This window comes from Pseudochaenichthys georgianus, chromosome 10 (genome assembly GCF_902827115.2).
Source record: "Pseudochaenichthys georgianus chromosome 10, fPseGeo1.2, whole genome shotgun sequence".
NCBI classification, from domain to species: Eukaryota; Metazoa; Chordata; class Actinopteri; order Perciformes; family Channichthyidae; genus Pseudochaenichthys; species Pseudochaenichthys georgianus.
This window is the reverse complement of record NC_047512.1, coordinates 7,834,951-7,856,540: the sequence shown is the minus strand read 5'-3', so window position 1 is coordinate 7,856,540 and position 21,590 is coordinate 7,834,951. Positions and strand designations below refer to the sequence as shown.

Here is a 21,590-nt window from a genome sequence, read left to right as displayed (position 1 = left end):
TTCTGCTTTTGGAAATCCCTGTTTTGAATGTATTTAGGGAATATGGAGACAGAATGAAAGGGGGTGAGAGTAAAAAGGGAGAGATGGAGGACAGTTTGGGGGAGAGATAAGGGGGAGGGACTCACAGCGGGAGCGGGTGTAGCACGGGTGGCAGTTGAGGAGGCCGTTTCTGATCCGGACGTCCGTCCCCGTGGTCGTGTCTCCTAACAGTCCCTTACACACCCCGCACTGAAGGAGACGGGGACAGACACTATGATTACAATGAGTTATATTCAGGTGAAACGGACAGGATATAGCTATCGTTATTTTATAGGCTTTTGTCAAGAAATTCACATTAAGAACCAAAACCAAAAATCTGTTTCTCAATATTCTTTCTTGCCCTTTTGGTAAGATTTTAAATATGCAAACATTTACATGTGTTGAGTGGAACAGCCCAGACTGAGAGGTAGATTCGTTTTTTTGGCTTATCACATAGTTTTTGTACAATAGCTCGATGGCACAGGATCTTAAGCTTTGGATATAATCCCAATACTTGAGTTTGTTAGTTGGACCAGTGCATTGTTGGTTTGTCTCTTTCCACGGACTTCATGATAACATACTAAACTATCATCCCTTTTATGCTGTAGGCGGCATTCACGAAAAATCTGCACTACAAAACCCCGAAATCTTGCCAAGTATATGTGTCTAATATCTAGTCAGAATGTGTCTCTACTCCTGATATAAGACATACTAACGTCAGCAGCGAGATATCAGGTCTTGTTTTTAGACAATGCATCTTCTTGTTAAGTCAAAACATCTTATTTTGAGTCGTATCTCAGACTCTTGTTTTTCACATATTTATTGGAAAATCACCAACATCAGAAAACAGAACACCTTTGAGCATGTGTAGCATTGTAACACAACATGTCCTGATTCTGGTGAAATATAGTTCAACATGAGTTCTCCAGCTAATTACAAGATGTGATTTATCTAAATATCCCTTCTTATTCCAAGAACTCTTTAAAGCTCATCTTCACTTGTTCTATTGGCAGATCTTTATCGTTTCACTTGTTTTTGGAGCAGCATTTTTTCGAGTGTGGCGATGCAGTGATTAGCCGTGTGGCTGTGTGGCTGTGGGAGTGTCTCTTAAATGTCACATTTAGTTAAGTGAGGTTGTTAACTACATCCTGCCACTGGAGCACATCTTGCCTCCTACGAGCGCACTTGAACGTAATGTCATTAATTTCACAGCAGAGGAACAAGAAAAGGCAGTGCCATGTACAGTACGGGCCAATTTCCAGCTTGATGCAGGAAATTCGTTGTCAAGTTCCCAACAGAATCGCTCCAATGTTTCATTTGAGTTGTTTGTTTTGAAGTTGTTTTTGGACAACAGTAAAGGGCAAGGATGTTTACTGGTCTCTCTCACAGACTCTCTGGTCATGTGATTGGCCAACGTCGCGCGACATAGGGCCGTGTTTCTCCAAAGGTTGAGTGTGTTTGAACTTTTCTATCACAGCTGGAACTCATACGCACAACGACATATTTGGGAAGTCTGGCGTATTTACGAAGCTCCGCCTACTCCATGTGAATACTGTCTTCTTACACAACATTCATATCGATAATGGATACACGGTGAATGTTCTGACACCGACCTTAAAGCATTGGATGTGGAAGTACAGACTGAGGGTCTCTATGATCATGGCCGCCCCCTTCCCTAACGCCTGCCCACAGCTGGAGCACAGCTTCTTCCCACTGACAGACCTGCAGAGAGAGAGAGAGACAGAACAACGAGAGAGACTGAAAACATGATATACGAGAAGGGACTTTAAATTGTGTACCGACTGAATATACGCAGGGTATATGCAGGAAGTCAAATGTAAAACCTTTTAAGACCTTTTTTAAGACCCTTTCCATACATTTTAAGACCTCATCGCCACTTAGAGTTTTAACCGGTTACCTTGGCGACACACTTTACCTCACATTGACTATATACAGTATTCATTGTCCTTCCTCCTTATCTTCCAACCATTTGGACGCAGACTTGCATTTCCCCATAACGATGTTGCTTAACAACCGGCGTAAACGGAGCTTCGAGCTATCAAGCAGTGAGCGTGCGATGTCCTGTTCAGATGACGTCAAACCCAACGGGATGCCATCAATAAACTCCACAGAATCTCACCACACACCTACGCCATGACTACATTCAGGCAGACTGTAGAACACAACCTCTTTAATAATAATAATATATTTTATTTATAAGCGCACTTTTCATTTGCGTAAACAAAACTCAAAGTGCTAGTCTTTGGACCATTTATATACTTATTGAAAACAAGCTACAAAATGTAATACCTTGGAAAATGCCGTTTAATATTTTTTAATAGCCTTAATTTTCGCTAAATTGATTTATCAACTTCTAATACTTTTTAAGACCCCGCGGACCCCCTGGTATAAGAGAAACAGTTAATATGTTAATATGCTGTTGAAAGATTCAATTCAAAGGTTATATTGTCATATGCAAAAAGCCACCGTGTAGAAATGGCTCCTCCAACAATCCAACATATATAATAAAATAAACACAAAATAAAAAGTAGTGCAAAAAGTGTACGTACATGTAAATAGAATATGATATGTACAGAAGAGAATATGAAATTAAATAATGTAACTTTAAGACAACATTAAATACGGTTGGCTGCGTTGAGCCCAGGTGTGTAGCAGTCTTGTCAGTGTGTTGTTGAACTGAATTACAAAATAACAGCCACAATTAAAAATGAAATTCCCACCGCATTCAAGGATCTTTGCTGCAGTGTGACATGTCGGGTGGAGACATGCCGGCAACAAAGCAGAACATGACGGTGCAGAAATGAGCCCCGCCCCCTCTCCTGTTTGTGATGCAGTACCTGTTGGGCGCTGGAGGCAGAGTGTCTGGAGGTGGGGAGCATGCTGCGGGGGGTTTTGATGAGCTGCGGCACATGTTATTTTCAATGGGAGCACTCCTGGAAATGGACAGCAACATGCAACATGATGAGCACAGACGCAGCGACTCTATTGGCTGACAGAGACCAATCAACAAGCTGGACAAACAAAACCTACTCAGTGATGTCTGGGCGAAACCCCAGCCGTCTTTAATCTTTAAGATGTGGTGTTGTGAGTAGTGTGATTGTTTAAAACACAAAGACTGTGGAGGAAGACTGTGGTACCAGACGCCACCTGCTGGTCAAACAGGTGAACTGAAGGTGTGCCTGCAGAGCCACTGAGTTGCTTTTGACATATGTATTTAAAGTCAAGATTAAATGTGATTGTTTACTCTTAGGTTAAAATAAGCAGTGGTATGGTACCTCAGGTTCAGACTTAGATGAATTTTGTTACATAAAAAAGTTCCCTAACTAAAGTTCCACAAGGCTATAAAACAATGCTTAAAATGGATGTTTTCTAAAATAATACTCATGCAATCAACGCAAAAGCAGCCATGATATACAGGAACAACTACACCACCTTTATATTTCTTAAAAACATGTTGGTGTAATAATAGTGTAGTGATATAATAGTGTCGTAATAATAGGTTCATACTGAGGTGGTAACCTGTGCTTATGTGTCTTAAACCCTGCATAATCATTACATAGCTTTTCCTCTGAACTCGTAATACACAATAGATAAATGCATGTCAAATAAAAAAAAATCAGAAATCAGACTATGAACTCCAGCTTTTGTTGCAGAACCTGTACCGAAGGCCCCTCTCTCATACTCTCACACACCTCCTGTCTCCTGCAGCCTTGCTGAGCTGGTTGCTGTCTGCTGGAGTCTCTTCTGGTTTCTTCACAGGAGTCGAGGTTTTGTTCGTCATCACAGGAAGTTTTTGGCCGTTCTGCAGACTCTGACCGAGAGCGTCTGCCTGACTGCTGCTCTGACTCAACAAGCTGAGGAACACAAACATTTTTACACGAGTCACATGCTGTGTTTTATTGTTTTATTAAAGTGCACCTATCATGCTATTTTTAGGCAATAGCACAGGTCTCAGATATATACAAATATATAAAAAAACATGTCTATGAAGTGTTTTGCTCAAAATACCAAACAGATCACCCATTCTAGCCATGCCTCATATCCCTCCATTTCACTTCCTGTTTCAAAAGTGCTGATTTGGGTATAAAGCTTTAAAAAAATATATTAAAAGAGGAGGGGGCTGAGCTCATGCGGGACCCGGCAGCTACTGTCTAAACTAAATACTGCCGTGATGAAACGCCATATCATGGATTATCAAGGATTCTCTCTGAAACAGTCTGGAGCTCAAAGGCTTTCTCTCTTGCCGGTTATACCACAAGGTGAGTTCCTTTTTACTTCCTGCTTCTTCACACACATGCTCTCCAGTACAGGTTAGCTCTGAGTGTTAGCGATGCTAATGTAAACACCGACCATATTACGTCCAAAACATTCGGGCATTGTTTCTGATAGCAACGTTTCTGATTGGGCCGTGGGTCCACATTTCAGATATGACGTCATATCGGACGCAAATCTGGATCAGCTCCGTTGTTCCCCGTTTTTAGAGATTTGGGTACGGAGGAAAAGAGAGAGGGTTTTATTTTCTGATGCTGCGTGAGTTCCCCGACACACCGGGGACACATCAAAAAGTGCATTTTGCATGACAGGTCCCCTTTAACTTTCCTTTTCGCTGATCCCACTGGGATTTGAATATTTGAAGCACCCTTGATGGAACCCTGACAAGAAAGCAGGGTTGACAAAAAGTTGCATAAACACAACAATCAAATGAAGACAAAGTGCTGCTGATGTATTGAAAACGCATAGGTGTTCCCCAGTTTCACTAAACAGTAAAAGTCACTGATCACATGAAATGTTAATTGGACATACGTGTTTCTTACATGATTGCAATTAACCTGGTGACACAGAGGCCTCGTCTTTAGTTGCTACTTAGTCAGCTTATATGTCTATAATTCAACATTTACCACTTGCGGACAGGTCGCTCACCTCCTGGCTGTTTTCATGCTGTCGTCAGCAGTGCTGATGTCACTGGTTCTGTCGTTTTCTCTCCGTTTCCATTCAACACTTTCTGTGCTCCCCCTCTGTGTTGTCCAATCACAAACAGGGAACAGTCAGTTAAAAACCAATACAAAAAAAACACAACACTGTCGACTCAAGTTCTTCTAACTTATTGTCCGCCTCCTGACTTTACACCGAATGAATGCATGCTTCTGCCAAACTATCCCTCATCATTCATCAGCCATTCACCAACTGGCTCTCCAGCAGTTCCTGTTTGCGCTCCCAGTCGGCCAGCGAGCGCACGATGGTGTCCTGAGGCTCGGAGCTGGAGGAGATCTCCCCTCGGGTTGGAGAGGTCAGGGAGGAGGAGCGGGGAGTCAGAGGCGCCACCGTCTCCTCCAGTATCCTACGCTCCTGTGTGATAAGATAAGAACTTTATTCATCCCACACTGGGAATATATACTTGTTTCAGCAGCTTGAGAGTCAAAAGCAAAAGTAAAAGATTGAGTGATAAATGAAAATGAAACGAGATAAAAACTACACAAAATACAGATATCATGTGCATTTACCCATCATTCATTTATGATGCATGATGGGTAAACGCACATGAACATGTTGGCCATATTTGTCATACAAAACAAATGGTGTGTAGCATTGTACTAGACATTTTAAAAACAACATATAATATAACATATATTACTCATATATAACAGTATGGGAAAGGCGGAAGAGTTATCAAATAAACATCCATACTATTATTGGATACATTTTTGAGACAGCAAATACTTTTCCTTAAAATAAAAACACAACAAAATATAGAACATTTCACACACATCTTGCCATCAATCACACACACACACACACACACACACACACACACACACACACACACACACACACACACACACACACACACACACACACACACACACACACACACACACACACACACACACACACACACACACACACACACACACACACACACACACACACACACACACACACACACACACACACACACACACACACACACACACACACACACACACACACACACACACACACACCTCCTCGTGGTACTTCCTCCCCTCCTCTGCCACCTCCCTCTGGGCTTTCTCCCACTCCTCCTTCAGCTTCTCCTGCTCACGCCGGTACTTTTCCTGTTACCATGGCAACAGACACATTACATATATACTGCACACAGCCTCAACAAAGACTGAACGGTCCGCAGGAGGATATTTTGGCAGGAAAATATGTTTCACGAGCTGAAATATCTGGAATCAAAAGGGTTTGAATAATTGTCTCTCCTAGTGCATTCTGTTTACTTTAAACCAAGAAGGGACTAGACTATATAACATGTTCATTTAAGATCCCCTCAGAATATACTTTTAATATAAGCCTTGTCTTAAGAGACATGAATGCATTGGTTAGCTTCTCCTCTGTTATAGCTAATCACGTGCTCAGATCTGATATCTGTGTGTCAGGAATACAAAGCAAACACAAAAGACCAGAAGCAGGCACTGCGGAGGAAAAGTAGAGCATGCAGAGGTTCCTACACAATTTGTCTCAAAAGCTTCAATATGATTACAGTTGTTCCTTCATGTACATTAATATAACAATCACTGACATTAAAGAGTAGTCCAGACAACCACAAAGTACTCTTTTTAGACTTGAGTAGGAGCCCCAAAAGAAGGCAAACATTTCAATATTAAAGATTTTGAGAAAAAGCAAATATGACAGCTAGACAGATGACAGATAAAGATCGATGCACAGAGACGACACAGAATCAACCGGGGGGGGGGGGGGGGGACAAGCTCATCAATGCACCACATTCATCCATCTCATCTCAAACAGTCAAACAGGCAAACGAGAAATCTGTACTCGGTTATTTAATGACAAAGATGATACCGCAGATGAGTACAGTCCATCATAGATTCTAATGAGTCCTTTAAAAGGTTAAACTCTGTGGACCTGAGATGCAGCTCTGATTGGCTGAGGAGAGAGAGGGTGATTTGGGCAGCAGCAACAGCAGCAACCTTGGACAGAGTTATCATCTGTGTGTGTGTGTGTGTGTGTGTGTGTGTGTGTGTGTATGTGCGTGTGTGAGATGGAGACAGTGAGCTGAGCAGAGGTTCCTCCGCTGCACAAAACTGCCCTCTAGTGGTCAATGTGTGCATTGCAATGGTTGGGGTGTGCCTCAACAGAAGGGTAAGCTTAATATAAAAACAAACATGAAGGCAAGCTTTGCAAGTAGCAGTGACATGTGATCCATCCGTCTGATTCTGAGATGAGCTGGCTGCCACACAGCAGCTCCAAGTGCCACTGCACGATGTAAAGAATGCAGTGAAGTGTCCCAGTAAGTGGCCAAATATAGGCTTAAAACAGGGCTATACATTGAAAACGTTTTAGAAGTAACTGTGTAACTGTTTTAGCAAAAGTTGTCAACATCCATTAATTACCCAATCAATACTTAATGGGCGATTATGACTGGCTTATGCATTGACTCATGCATCAAATCTGCCTCGCATGCTAAAAACAATATGCAGACATCCTTAACCGAGACCGAGAGTGAGTGGTGTGTCCATTGAGACGATGCATTCTGAATTAGAAGCCAGTTAATATACTGGAGTGTCTATTATAATCTATACCAGAAAACTATTTGCTGCCGTATATTTTATTTAACAGAGATACATTAAATATTGTGTCAAAACATTATCCTTTTATGAGTTAGCAACATGTCAGAGCCTAATGTAAGGAGCAGCTGCTGGGTGCTACAAAGCAAATGATATATTATTGACTGATAAAGCTATTCATGCTGTGAAGACAACAATTCAAAACAACTCTATTTGTGATTATCTTTTTTCTTAGAGGCTGAGAGTTTTAGAAATAGTTTGTTCACTCAGTTGCACACATTGGATATTCATAACTAAAAGTCTGCTTTGCACTTATCCCTCACAGTGCCTTGTTTTACGCTCTATGTTCCACGGCACCCCCTGACCTGGCGGACTCATGCTCCATGCTGTGCTCTCAGCTCCACTGTGTACCTGCAGCATGCGCTCCTGCTCTTGCTGCCACCTTTCCTGACGCTTTCGCTCCTCATCCGGGTCCCAAGACCAGCGGTCCCCCGGCCTGGCCTGGGGCAACCCCGGCCCTGACACCTGATAGACCCCAACACACACACATGCAAAAATACACACACCACACGTATTCATGCACACAATCACAACCAACCACCATTCACACACAACCAAACACACTCACCCAAGCAGGAAGCCAACGAGAGACCATCAGATAGATATGGCACACACACACAGATAAACACACAGATGGTCACCAATGTGCACACACATCCACCACAGGAAAAGAAGAAGGGAAGGGAGGAGACAGAAATAGTTTGTCTACCACAACAGCACTACTCCAATGCTAGCCAAAGGATTCCTACTAAAGGAGAGAGAAGACAGAGAAAGAGAGAGGTGAGCTCAAATGAAAACAGAAGCAGTCTCGGCCGTTTTCTACAGCATCCTCATCTGGCATGCTACACCAACAGCTCTGAGTGCCCTGGGATATGTGGACGAGCTTTGCAATATGACAGTGTTCAGAAAACTGCACTTAAAACTAACGCCTGATCTCACATTTGTATGAAGAGCTAAGTGGCAGGGAGTCTTCTTTTACAGTATATATTCCTTGGTTTACTTTATGTTAATACTTAGAATACCTTTTCTATAAGATTTTTTTTATTAATCTCACCTTCAGATGTATGTAATGTTTTCAGAATTTCCTTTCACTCTGTGTACATTTACTCAGTTGAACTACACTACTGTATTAACCCTTGTGTTGTGTTCGAAAGCTGTTACCGTTCATGGTGTTCGCGGGTAAATTTTGACCCATGATTTATCTCAGTCCAAAACACAAAAAAAAATCATATCATGACTAACTTATAATGCATTAATAACCGTACAATCCTGTTGTAATGTAATGTTATGGCCCCAAAACACATTACACCACATATTGCACACGTGCATGTGTGTGTTCAGGTTCAAGTGTTGGTGTTAGTGTTGTCACGATACCAACATTTTGGTTTCGATACCGATACCAAGTCAAGAATTGCGATTCCGATTCTTTTTCGATACTTTTCTTAAAAAAAGGGAAACAGACTTAAATATTATCAGGGATGCAAACTCATCAGGTATGAAAAAGGTGACAAGGATCCGAGCCCCCGACCCCACGGAATATCGGCTTTACAATTAGGAATAACAGATGATTTTAGCAGCCAGAACAACTAAAGCAGCAGGTAATAATAACAGAAACGCCAAAGAGTCACATCTAATATAAATATATATAAAAGCATTTATTTTAATTGTGTAGCAGTGAGTTTAACATTTTGGCAGCACTGTTGAGCATTTTGAAAATGTATTTTCATGCCTCTGTGCAAGGCTTAGTCTTTCTATCTTTATAGCCACTGGTGTAAAGTAACTAAGTCCATAAACTCAAGTACTACTTGGGTACAATTTTGAGATACTTGTACTTTATTTAAGTATTTCAATGTTTCTTTTGCTACTTTGTACTTCTAATCCACTACAGTTCAGAGGTAAATGGTGTACTTTTACTCCACTACATGTATTAATCCCTTTAGTTACTTCACAGATCTGGATGAATGATGTGAAATATAACCAAGTGTTAAATAAGACTGTAGTTCCACCTGGAGTAAATCCACCAGCTACCCTGCAGTATACAAAGGCATTCAAACTAGCTGCACCTTCACCAGCTTTGAGAACACTTTCATGATCAATCATTATAAAACATATCATATATATTATTCTGAAATGGACCAATCAAACAATGACTACTTTTACTGTCGCTACTTTAATACTTTTACTTGAGGAACATTTTGAATGCAGTACTTTTACTGTAACAGAGTATTCCTACACTCTGGTGCTTCTAGTACAAGACCTGAGTACTTCTACTTTTACTGTCGCTACTTTAACTATATTTTGATGATAATACTTTTGTACTTTTATTTGGGAACATTTTGATTGCAGGATTGTTCCTACATTCTGGTACTTCTACTTTAACTCAAGTACAAGACCCGGGTACTTCTATTTTTACTCAAGTACAAGATATATACTTATACCACCTCCGTTTATAGCCTATGACAAAAACTAATAGAAAACGAAGGCTAAAGCTAACGTTAGCAGATAGTGATGCTAGTTTGCTAGTTAAGTTTGCTCAACGATAATATTGCGACAGAAACACTTTTCAGTGCACATCACGCTCTGCGCTCCGACAGGGAGCTCTGCTCTGAACACCTGAACGGCCCGTTCACAGACTTCTGGCGTCTTTTTTGTCAACAAGCCGAGGCGCAGCGGCAGTTGCACTCCCACTTGCAGCCATGCTTCTCGTTTTCTCACATTCTCTGGCAGCTAGCGCGTGGCCGCGTGCACGAGAGAGGGGAGGGACTTAGAGCGTGCTTGAGAGGAGCGGGACTGCAGGCACGGCTGCAGTGCAGGGAGTGGAAACAGAGCGCTGAACACACACGGCTATTATTAAAACGCCGCTTTTTCACGGGAGTACTTTTCCCCGTCATTCTTAAAGTACCGATACTAATGAAATGGAGGAATCGTACCGTTTTTAACGGCAGGGTATCGCGGTACCTTTCAAGTATCGGTACACCGTGCAACACTAGTTGGTGTACATATTCTTTGAGAAAGGTGGAGTTCCCGTGGGGGGAGGGGGGCAGAGGGAGGGGAGACCAGGTGCATGTTGCAACAAATTATTGTTACAGTGGGGGAGGGGCGGGGGAGGGGTGTCTAAAGTCAAAGATGAATCTTGATTGTGCCAAATTTGACCCAGAGTCACCCACAACAATTCTGCTGGGTCTCCCCAAACCCGAACACCAAATTATACCTTTTTTTTTTTTTTAGAGACCTTCAGACGTGGCTAAAATTGTCCAAATCTGTTTTGTAGTGTTTATATAGCTGTTGTGGAGGATATCATGAAGCCTTGCTCCGATAAAAAGAACTAGAGCGTAGTTATTATATAATTTTAACTTGAAACGGGTCACCCGAACACAACACAAGGGTTGATGAGATAAGCCAGATGAGAAGCAGTAAAAGGTTTCTTTCAGTCTGACCCCAAAATATAATGCGGCCAGGTGATGGTTTTCACTCACATTTCCACGCAGATCCTTCTCCATGTCTTCTGTAAAGAAAGTGCGACAGGGAACATTATTTAGAATACATTTCATAAATTAAGTCTTGAAACAGGGGATCACTTGATGCCTTTAGATGCGTCAAATACTTAGGTGAATGACAACATGCCAGGGAGTTAAGATGCTAAAGAGAGAAAATACATAAAGAGAGCAGTCCACCAAGAGCAACACATTGCATCTTAATCTAGCCCATACAGGGCCGTTTCTAGCTCTTTGGGGGCCCTATGCAAGATGCTGTTTGGGGGCCCTAGTTTTTACAGTTTTTTTCAACTATAATGGGGGGATTCCGAAGCTTTTAAGATGATCTGTGGAGATGCATCAATCTGTTCCACTTTAAGAGGAAAACAGGCTAATTTCACGAAAACCAAGCAATTGAAACTTACAAAAAATGATATTAAAAAGGTAAACAATAAGGCTCCTCTACGTCTATAAATGCAGCATTTTCTCAACAATGTATAATTTACATTTTTCATCTTCCTCAGACGTCACTCATTGGCTGACAGCCCAACGATGATTTGGACTTCATTACCCCAAAAACACAAGCCACAGCTTTGCTATCATTGCAGTTTAGTTGTGTTTATATCCTACATTTGATTTGAAAGCATATAATGCTTCACCGAACACAGGAGGGGGGCTTGGCTGTCTACAAATAGAGAGGCGAAGTCCCTCCCTTTCCGGGGGAGCTCCATGGGACCTTATTTCGGGAAAAGGATGTATTGAAGTCAATGGGGAGAGAAAGATTATATTTCGATCCCGTTTGAATTGTGCCACAAATTACACATATGATGTTTGTCGATCTTAAAAAATAAATTCCATGTCGTAAAACCGCTCAATGAACTACATCTCCCGCATCACACACCAAGACGGCCGTCACGTTGGCACATTTCACTTCTTTCTTTCAGAATGAGGCGAAAAGTATTAAAAGAGGTGAAAATCACTACAAGTCTGGGCACGTTGAGAGCTGCACATACACACAAGGGGAGTTAGTCGGTTTCGTAAGAGCCAGCATGCAGGACCGGGATTCTGGGATTTGTAGTCTTTCTAATTGCGTATTTTACATCGTCTTATATTTCAAATATATATTATATATATTTCCGAAATAAGGTCCCATGGGTCGGAAGTAGATGGGCGGGACTTCGCCTCTCTATAAAGACGGCTAATTGTAATTCTCCCCAAATATATTGAGGCTGAACCTGAACTTTCAGCTTGGGGGCCCCCTAGTGGCCGCGGTGGCCCTATGCATCCGCACAGTACGCCTATAGGAAGAAACGGCCCTGAGCCCATAAGTAGATGAAGAAATACATCTCTACACGTCTGTATGTATCTGGTCTTTATGTTTGAATGGGATCAGCTAGTTATACAGGTAGACCTTATGTGGCTTTTGGTGGAAAACATAGTCATGCCAAGCACAATGAGGCAAACCAAAAATAGGTAGGTCACCCATGATGATTCTTACTAATTGAAGGTCACCTGTTTAATTTTATTCAACATGATGACACACTTAAAACATGACAACACAATAATAAATAAGAACTTGTACACCATATTCTTTAAAACACATGAGTGGAAGAGCACATCACTGATCATCCACAGACTGGAAATGAGTGAACAATAAGAGATGGGACTGGAGGGCTTTGTCTAGCCCTTGAAGAAACGGCAGGGAAACCCTGTGGGGCGGAAACATGAGCTCCACCGATGAATGTAAAGTTTACCTGGTGGAACGAAGAAGTCCCAGCGTAACTTAGGGTTGCTGGTTGTCAGCGAAGACCTGACACTGTTTGCAAACTCTATAGCGATATACAAAAATGTGTGGGTGAAAGGAAGGGAGGAAAGGAAGGGAGGAGAAGAGGGGAGTGATGAAGGATAGACAGATGTCAAAACCAGGAGTTGGTATGGACATCAGAGATATTTGGGAAAGCTTTTACCAATTTGCTAGCTAGAATGTAAGCAGCAGTTGGGAGGAGCTTTAAATTAAAGAGAATAAGAATAATATTTTCTAATTTTATATTTATTGAATGAAACAGGAAGGGAAAAGGTCTGCCAGATCACCCTTTCTCACATTACAATTAATTAGAAATAGTATTTTGTCAATATCTTTTATCCTTTGATTTGATATGATCAAAATAGGAGATAATATAAAGGCTTCAATGGGGATGATGTTTTAATTGAAAAAATACATTTAACGTCAGAATAAACAACCAATAACAACAATCGCTATCTAAAAAGCAATAGATAACCTCTTTATAGTTTGTTTTTGTTTGATCTCGGGTCAAATGGCAGGCAAGCTGTCCTCCCTGCTGGACAATGTGTCCCACCCCCTCCAGGACACCCTGTCCTCACTGTGCAGCTCCTTCAGCGATAGGCTGCTGTAACTTGCTACTGTTAAATACCAACCACCTAAATACCAATGTGCAATATGTGCTAGATGTGCAATATATATAGATGTCGTTAATACCTGTGTAATATATACCTGGCTGGTAAATCCTAAGAACTGTTACAGGATGTGTATTTTTTTTAAATGTAACTTTTTTATTTCTTATTTTATTTTTTATTATATCATAACTTAGTACTTTTTTTGAATGCATGTCATATATTTAACATATGTAACATTAAGCTGTCTGTGGCTCTTTTCCCTGCTGTAACTACGCAAATGTCCCCTCCGTGGGACTAATGAAGGTATTCTGATTCTGAAATAAGGTTGTGTGCCAGTCTACATTGAGAAAAACGAATAGGGGAATTTAGAGCCAATCAAAGGTCTTAGTCTGTTTACACAGGAGTTTATGCAGGTTGAACACAGAAATATAAAAAAACCTTTACTCTTGATTTAAATATAATTGGATACATGATAATAGAAAGAGTCTTGGCGCATTTCCACTGCAGGGCCTCGCACGGCTTAGTACGGTATAGTTAGGCCTTGGTAGGCCAGGCTCACTTTATGCTGCGTTTCCATTACAGTTTAGTAGCTGGGGCAGTAACTATAGTAACGCAGTGTAGGCGGAGCCGTGACGTCATCTTCAATGCGAAACACAAAGCCAACATCAGCCGTTAGCTGTTAGCCCTCAGAGCTCACAGCTCCTCATATCTGTTCAGAAACTAGACACAAGTTAAACAAGTACAAACCACAGACCGCCTGTGTCATGGCGAATACAGTCGCTGCTTTATTTATGTCTGTAGGCCGTTGTTGTGAGTGTGGACGGTCGGAGCATATATAATGTTAGCTTAGCCAAGCTCCATTTAGAAAACACGCATTTTAAAAGGTTTTTCGCCTGCCGTCTGTCTGCAGAATTGTCAAAGCATTAATTCATGGTTTTTACTAACCGGTATCAGTATGTTGTTACTTCGGCATCATTTTGAAACGTGTATTACAATTAAATCACGGTCAAATATGTTCATTTGGTTGTAGTTGCCAGCGATTCTCTCACTAGTTTAGCATACTCAGCCCGGTTGTTGGCCATCAAAGAACCTCGATTTTGGAGAGCCAGAAAAACTGTGAAAAAGTACCCGCTAGCCGGAACTACCCCTAGTGGAAACGCAACTAAAAAGGGGCCGGGCATGGCACGCTTAAACCGCGCTGTAGTAGAAATGCGCCAGCATAGGCTCTAAAGCAAAAGAGGAAATAAGCCAGCAAGGAGGATATGCTAATCAAACTCAGGAGATGCATGGGAAAAGAAGCTGCTGGCTCTGTTGGAATGAGAAGCGTTCACTGACCTGCTGCAGTTTCCCTCGGCGGGTGATATTCAAATGACTCAGGTGCGGCTAGGCTCGGTACGTTTCCCCTTCTCTGTGACGCCTCCAGGGAACTTGGCACAATCGTCTGCAGGGAGAGTCAAAGAGTATACGTTGAATGGCTGGTTGATTGGTCGTTTGTATTATTTTTGGTTAGCAGCCTCACCTGTAAAATAATTGGCTGACTATGCTTTGTGCTGACTCCTGACGGGACGAGGTTGGAGACGTTTTGGCCAGATGGTTCAGTTTGTTGTTCTTGTTTGGCTTCTGAAAACACATATTTTATCACTGATGTTATCATAAAAAACCGAGGAAAGTAGACACTGGAGAAACCACAAGGGGTCAGTGTAGCAACATGCTGTTCAGACCTGTGGGAGGCGCTTGTTGAGCTGCAGCATTTGACTTCTCCTCCTCTGCAGCAGCCTGACTTCCTGTCTTCTCAAAGCTTTCTTCTGGCTTCTGCAGCTCCTGTTAAGGGTCACAGAGGATTTCAAAGATTCATTATATATCCATCCCGAGTTCAAGTAGAGAGTATCACAAACTAGCCTGAGATCAAGAGGCTCATCAGCAGAGGCTAGTGTTGGAAGACTGTGTTTAAGTCAAAACTACGTTTCAAATGATTTCTGTAAGAAGCAAAAGGGAATGAGTGCAGTACGAGCCAGGAGAGCAGCAGGTTCATTATCGGGTCTTTATAGCCCACTGATCATAATGTGTTCAGATTTATGTCATCGTCTATAAGAAAAATCCTGACCGATGGGAGTGATGTGGGCCGGCTTGGTTGCGTCAAATTCTCAATGACTTTCTGTTCTTGTGCATCCTTAGAAGCCGGTTCTGTGCCACTTTGTTCCTCCCTGGCGTTCGTCGCCACTGGGCTTCCCCCTCTGGTCGAGGTGTGTGTTTGTGAGGCTGCTGACGAGGGAACATCTACAGTGCTGCTGCTCGTGATGGAGGGAGACGCCTGGTACTGAGGAGGAGATTCCCTTCCTTGCCTCTCAGGAGTGGTGCAAACGTCATCACGTCCTACGTCGCCGTTAACCCGGAGCAAAGCATCAGCCTAAATAACAGAGAACAGGTTTTTAATATTTTATAACTGCACTGCAGAGTTCACGGATATGCTCAAATTATAACAGCTGATCTAAGAAATGTCCAGACAATACCTTGACCTGGACTCTATTTACAAAAATCTATTTAATAATACATTTCAAATCGGTGTTATTTCACATACACCAGTCCTGTGAAACATTTTGTATTTGCTCACTTATTCTAATAAATGTCCAATCCAAGATGTGGGAATGAGTCGTTAAATATTCTGGTCAAATGGATATTGTTGCAATGTTGTTTCATTTTGGAACACTTTTTAATACATAATAAGTGTAAATGATCACATTTTGATCTGTATAAGATATAAAAAGGTCTATATGTAAGTATTTTCCGGTCCTTACTTGCAATAAAACGTAGGAACATTTAGTTTCTAGATATGAAACATCTGTAGGAAACATTGACCGCTACAACCAGGCTGCTGTAGCTCACACTCCGTTCAAAGCTAAACTAGATGAATTGATGACGAACAAAGAAATTAAAATAAACCCAGTGCCCTCATTTGTGTTCATTATCAGGCTCTCATCTCCGTCCGTTATTAGCTATTCATCCAGCTCACAACACCGTGCTGCCGCAGAGACAAAGAGGCAGTAATGTATGTGCGAGGAGCTCCTAGTGAGCGGTAACTTAAGACACAGCGGTGCAGTTGAGTGAATGCAGGCTCTCAGTCCCCCCCACCCCCCCCGCTTCCACCTTCTCATCCCTCTCCGAGCAGCCTGTGTGGGCCCTCTTTGTCCGCTGGGAGCCCACTTCACATTGAGAGGGCCCTACTTGTCAACTTCTTAAGTCAATAGGAAACAGAGGGCTCCATTGAAGCCGGGCTCTGCTCAGACTCCTGACAAGACATTCCAGAAAAGCGCTGTGCTCAATGTAGTCTGGTAATAATCTGCCTCTCCCTCCCCGCCACGCCAAAACACAAGATCTCATTTTCAATATTCCCATTAGGAAATATTTGCAGAAGAAAAGGAAATGGATCCTGTCGAGAGCACTCTGAGCTAAATTGAAACATTACATGCTTCTTCTCTGAGGGGAAGTCTTGTGTTTTCCCAGCCGTTTCACCATGGCCGCCCGGTGGCATTCAGTGTGTCTGCCATGAGGGGGGGGGGGTTTGCCCTCCAGCCTGTGAGGAGTGTGAAGTTACTCCATGTAAAGTGGTCAGGACCTCAAACATACCCACTGGAGCACTGTTGTGGTTAGGGATGTCACAAGAACCAATACCTTAGTACAAAGTAGGGCTGTGCGATTATAGCAAAAATCATAATCACGATTACTTTGGTCAATAATTGATATCACGATTATTAAAAACGATATCCATTTACTTTGAAAACATCCATTTATTGGAAACATTTTTTTTAACATTATGTTTTTAACAGTTGATTACCCTGAACTTTAAGTATAATTCAACTGAAAAACCAATAAGAATAAATAAAAACATTTTTTTATAAAAATAATAATCGTTTTATTTCGATTACGTTGTTTTCGTAATCGTTGCAAGCCAAAATCGTAATCGAGTACAAATTCCAAAATTCTTAAATGTTATGGTTCTTACTTTTGACCCGGTAGTACAGTCAGGGCTTGAGACTAAGGTTGTCCTGGTAATTATAGAAAATATATTTGTGATCAAATAAACTCATTATCTGTGTCCGGATGTTCCTTTTGATGAATGCTTTAAGATAGGGGTTCCCACTTTTTTTTCCCAAGAGCCCCCCCAAATGACTCCTGTTGGAAGTTGCCCCGACGACGCAACAACGTTAATTAATGTTTAAAAGTCTCAAAAATGCTACTGTCACAAACTGGATGAATGTGAAGTATTGTGTTAAAGGAGGATGAAAGCGTAATTAAGGAGCACTATTGGAGTGATGGTTATTGGACTCAGGATTAATTAATTTGGATTCTCGCTGTATGAAGAAATTAAAGGACGATGCGGAAGTGGAAACAATTCACAAAGGGATTAAGCTGTTTAAAACACATGCTCGAAGTAAACCGGATTTTGCCGATGTGTTTATGTGGATTCAAAAGTCGTAAATAATCTACAAAATGGAGGAGACCGATCTGATTGGAGCAACTGTGACAAATAATCCAACTGAAACCGGCATGGACAATGACTATGTTTTAAAAATGCGCTTATCCAGAAAAGCCCGGTTTGGACACTTTATGGGCAGAAGAAACATTTCTATTAAAGACATAATTATACATTTCTGTCTTTTTATGCCTTTATTAGCTACTAACTTGAATTTTTATTAAAATGAATTAATCAACTATTTTTTATATTTTATTTTAATGTAGAGACAAGGCTTTTAGTGACAATCATGTATTGCGTTACAATTATAGGTAAAAAAAAAAATCTAAATATGATATTTGGCCTCAAATCATCTGAGGCCTGGCGCCCCCCCTGCGATCTTTGGCGCCCCCCAGGTTGGGAACCACTACTTTAAGAAACTTCAATAAATATAGCTATTATATTATATATTATTAACTATAGCTATATAGCTATAGTTAAAAGAGATGTTTTTCACAGGAATTTCAAATGGATATTGGATAGGGAATTATGACCTCATAAACTTCTCACCAAAAAACTGTATGTACAGAATAATAAATTAGTATATGTTAAGGTCATGCTTTTATTGTTTTGTAACGTGGTTTGGAGCATTTTGGAATTTCATTTACTACATTTCTGCTAGTTTTTGTTAAACTAATCATAACTAAATCATTGCATGTTTGTATGAAGAGACATTTAAATGAATAAGAACAATATTTAAGTAAATAAGTACTACTGCAGGAGTAGTGGGTCGATTTCACTGCGACCATCAAACACTTGAAAAAGCAACAACCCACATTTTGAGGATGCTTTAAAGCATATTTACATCAGCAAATGTTTTTATTGTAGGGCAGTAATCTGTGGAGGTAGTCATGATTTATTCTGAGTCGGTCTCACCTTGCTGGGCCATGGTCCCCCCGCTGAGGGTCGGGGCTGGAAGTAAGGCTTGGGCGTCAGCAAAGGCACCGGTTTGGGCGACAGGGTTCTGTTGGACGGCGGCTCAGACGAGCGGGAGCGGATCTGAGGCCGCTGGTGAGAGGGCTCCTTGGGAAACTCCTCCACCCGCGCCTCCAGTGTAGACGTGAACTTAGGAGCCGGGGCCGACTGCTGTCGAAGATACCTCAGGGGCCCGTGGGGGTCAACGTCAAAGGGGTCAGGGGTCATCGGGGAGAGGGAGATGGGTAAAGAGGGATCAGCAGATATACTGCGGTCCAGGATATTTGGCAACTGTAGGCGCTCCATGACGGATTCACTGATGGAGAAGCGCTGGGCGTAATGTTGGAGTATGGCCGACGCCTCCTCTGGAGTTCTGGCTCTCCTGTACGCTTCCCGCAGCTCAAGCTCACGACGCTCCCTGTTGGATAGGAAGGGAGTTTAAGTAGGATGAAAACTGACATGACCCGATTTGATTTATATTATATGCACAATATGTACGCTGATGTACTCGTAAAAGTAATACGTCCCCATTCTTGGAAATGTGGATTTTAATGCAGAAAAGCTTTTACTACTCTCTGTTGCCAGTTGACATTTCAACTAATTCAACTCAAACTATATTTGCACCATCTATACCATCCATTTCATTTGTTCTCCTTAATTGAACCCCATGAGGAGACACCGTCACCTTTGTGCCCACTTATAGTATTTAAAAAGTAGATTAAATGATCTTTGAGAAAGACCCAGTTTTCCATTACACTACTTTGTTACATACAGCTTTGTTGTCTGAGCTGAACACAGATGAATCGTCCTTTTTATGTGTATGCCACATACTTGTCCTGCACTATCTCTCTGTATGTCTTGATGCTTTTCCTCCTATGGGAGGTACAGATTTCTCCCGACATCAACTGCTCCATCATCTTGCGTTCCTCCTCCTTCTTGATCAGGTCCTGGGAGATACTCCTCCTCCGATTTTTCCATCGGGCCAGGTCCTGACACACAAACAGATCAGAAGTGTTTCAGTTCCAAGTGAAGCAAGGCAAGAGTGCTCAGCAGCAGTTCTGAGACCTGAAGCACCGCTGTGGACCTAGACAACTGATTAAAGTTGCTTAACTGGGGCACAGCAAAACAAGTTCATGCTTTTGGCCTGCAGGCAGAAAACCAACTGTCTGTCTGTCTGTAGGTCTGTCCTTCCTTCTGTCTGTCCGTCCGTCCGTCCGTCTGTAGGTCTGTCTGTCTGTCTGTCTGTCTGTCTGTAGGTCTGTCCTTCCTTCTGTCTGTCCGTCCGTCCGTCTGTAGGTCTGTCTGTCTGTCTGTCTGTCTGTCGGTCTGTCCTTCCTTCTGTCTGTCTGTCCGTCTGTAGGTCTGTCTTTCCTTCCTTCTGTCTGTCCATCTGTCCTTCCTTCTGTCTGTAGGTCTGTCCTTCCTTCTGTCCGTCCGTCCGTCCGTCTGTCTGTCTGTCTGTCTATCCTTCCTTCTGTCTGTCCGTCTGTCTGTAGGTCTGTCCTTCCTTCCTTCTGTATGTCCTTCCGTCTGTCTGTCTGTCTGTCCTTCCTTCTGTCTGTCTGTCTGTCTGTCCTTCCTTCTGTCTGTCTGTCTGTCTGTCTGTCTGTCCGTCCGTCTGTAGGTCTGTCTGATAAACTACTGACACAAAGGGTGCAATAAAATCAAACTGTGCATTTGAGACAATTGTAGTCCTAATCTGAGCCACTCACATCCTGCCAGTGGTCGTCTTCTTCCTTCATCTCGTTGTACTGGTTGAGCATCAGTTCATGACGCACCTGACTGTGGGGCTGCAACATGGCCTCCTCCTCATCTCGCATGTCAATCATACTCACACTCCTGAGGAGAGGAGGGGGACACAGACAGAGAACAGGGATTTTAAAAATCATGCGTTGACCAGAGTACAATCGTTTTTTTTGTATTTACTGTAGATAGTAGTTCTCTAAATGTCCTTGGGTGCATTGTACTAGAGAGAGGCGAAGTCCCTCCCTTTCCGGGGGGAGCTCCATGGGACCTTATTTCTAAAAAATTATGTATTGAAGTCAATGGCGAGAGAAAGATTATCTTCCGATTCCGTTTGAATTGTGCCACAAATTACACATATGATGTTTGTCAATTTAAAAGATAACTTTGCAAGTCAAAAAAATAAAAATGTGTCGTAAAACTGAAGTAACACTTTTTTTTTTGTGAAACCGCTCAATGAACTACATCTCCCGCCTCGCACCACACACCCAGACGGCCGTCACGTTGGAACATTTCACTTCTTTCTTTCAGAATGAGGCGGAAAGTATTAAACGAGGTGAAAATCACTCCAAGTCTGGGCACGTTGAGAGCTGTACATACACACAAGGGGAGTGAGCCGGTTCCGTAAGAGCCAGCATGCGGGACCGGGACTCTGGGATTTGTAGTCTTTTCCACCATAGTCTTATATTTCAACAGTTTTACCACAAACTGTGATTTTTTTGACATGGAAATTATGTTTTAAGATTGACAAACATCATATGTGTAATTCATGGCACAATTCAAACGGGATGGAAAGATACGTTTTCTCTCCCCATTGACTTCAATGCATAATTTTTCCGAAATAAGGTCCCATGGTTTGGAAGTAGA

General features: G+C 42.0%; 1 protein-coding gene across 5 annotated transcripts in view; it reads right to left on the bottom strand.

Annotated features, from left to right (window-relative positions):
- Nucleotides 1-21,590, bottom strand: part of LOC117453711 (LIM and calponin homology domains-containing protein 1-like) — a 122,425-nt gene that overhangs the window by 1,332 nt on the left and 99,503 nt on the right. Inside the window, exons 11-27 of one of the 5 annotated variants that reach the window (XM_034092645.1) lie at nucleotides 20,693-20,819; nucleotides 19,812-19,969; nucleotides 18,942-19,398; nucleotides 15,660-15,962; nucleotides 15,277-15,376; nucleotides 15,075-15,175; nucleotides 14,891-14,996; nucleotides 12,895-12,969; nucleotides 11,144-11,172; nucleotides 8,019-8,132; nucleotides 6,042-6,134; nucleotides 5,221-5,385; nucleotides 4,960-5,054; nucleotides 3,732-3,893; nucleotides 2,877-2,972; nucleotides 1,632-1,740; nucleotides 126-228 (exon numbers count right to left, since the gene is read on the bottom strand). In XM_034092645.1, coding sequence (XP_033948536.1) covers nucleotides 126-228; nucleotides 1,632-1,740; nucleotides 2,877-2,972; nucleotides 3,732-3,893; nucleotides 4,960-5,054; nucleotides 5,221-5,385; nucleotides 6,042-6,134; nucleotides 8,019-8,132; nucleotides 11,144-11,172; nucleotides 12,895-12,969; nucleotides 14,891-14,996; nucleotides 15,075-15,175; nucleotides 15,277-15,376; nucleotides 15,660-15,962; nucleotides 18,942-19,398; nucleotides 19,812-19,969; nucleotides 20,693-20,819 — 2,393 coding nt within the window. The remainder of the gene's footprint in view (nucleotides 1-125; nucleotides 229-1,631; nucleotides 1,741-2,876; nucleotides 2,973-3,731; nucleotides 3,894-4,959; nucleotides 5,055-5,220; nucleotides 5,386-6,041; nucleotides 6,135-8,018; nucleotides 8,133-11,143; nucleotides 11,173-12,894; nucleotides 12,970-14,890; nucleotides 14,997-15,074; nucleotides 15,176-15,276; nucleotides 15,377-15,659; nucleotides 15,963-18,941; nucleotides 19,399-19,811; nucleotides 19,970-20,692; nucleotides 20,820-21,590) is intronic. The other 4 variants (XM_034092648.1, XM_034092649.1, XM_034092646.1 and 1 more) reach the window with 4 other exon arrangements.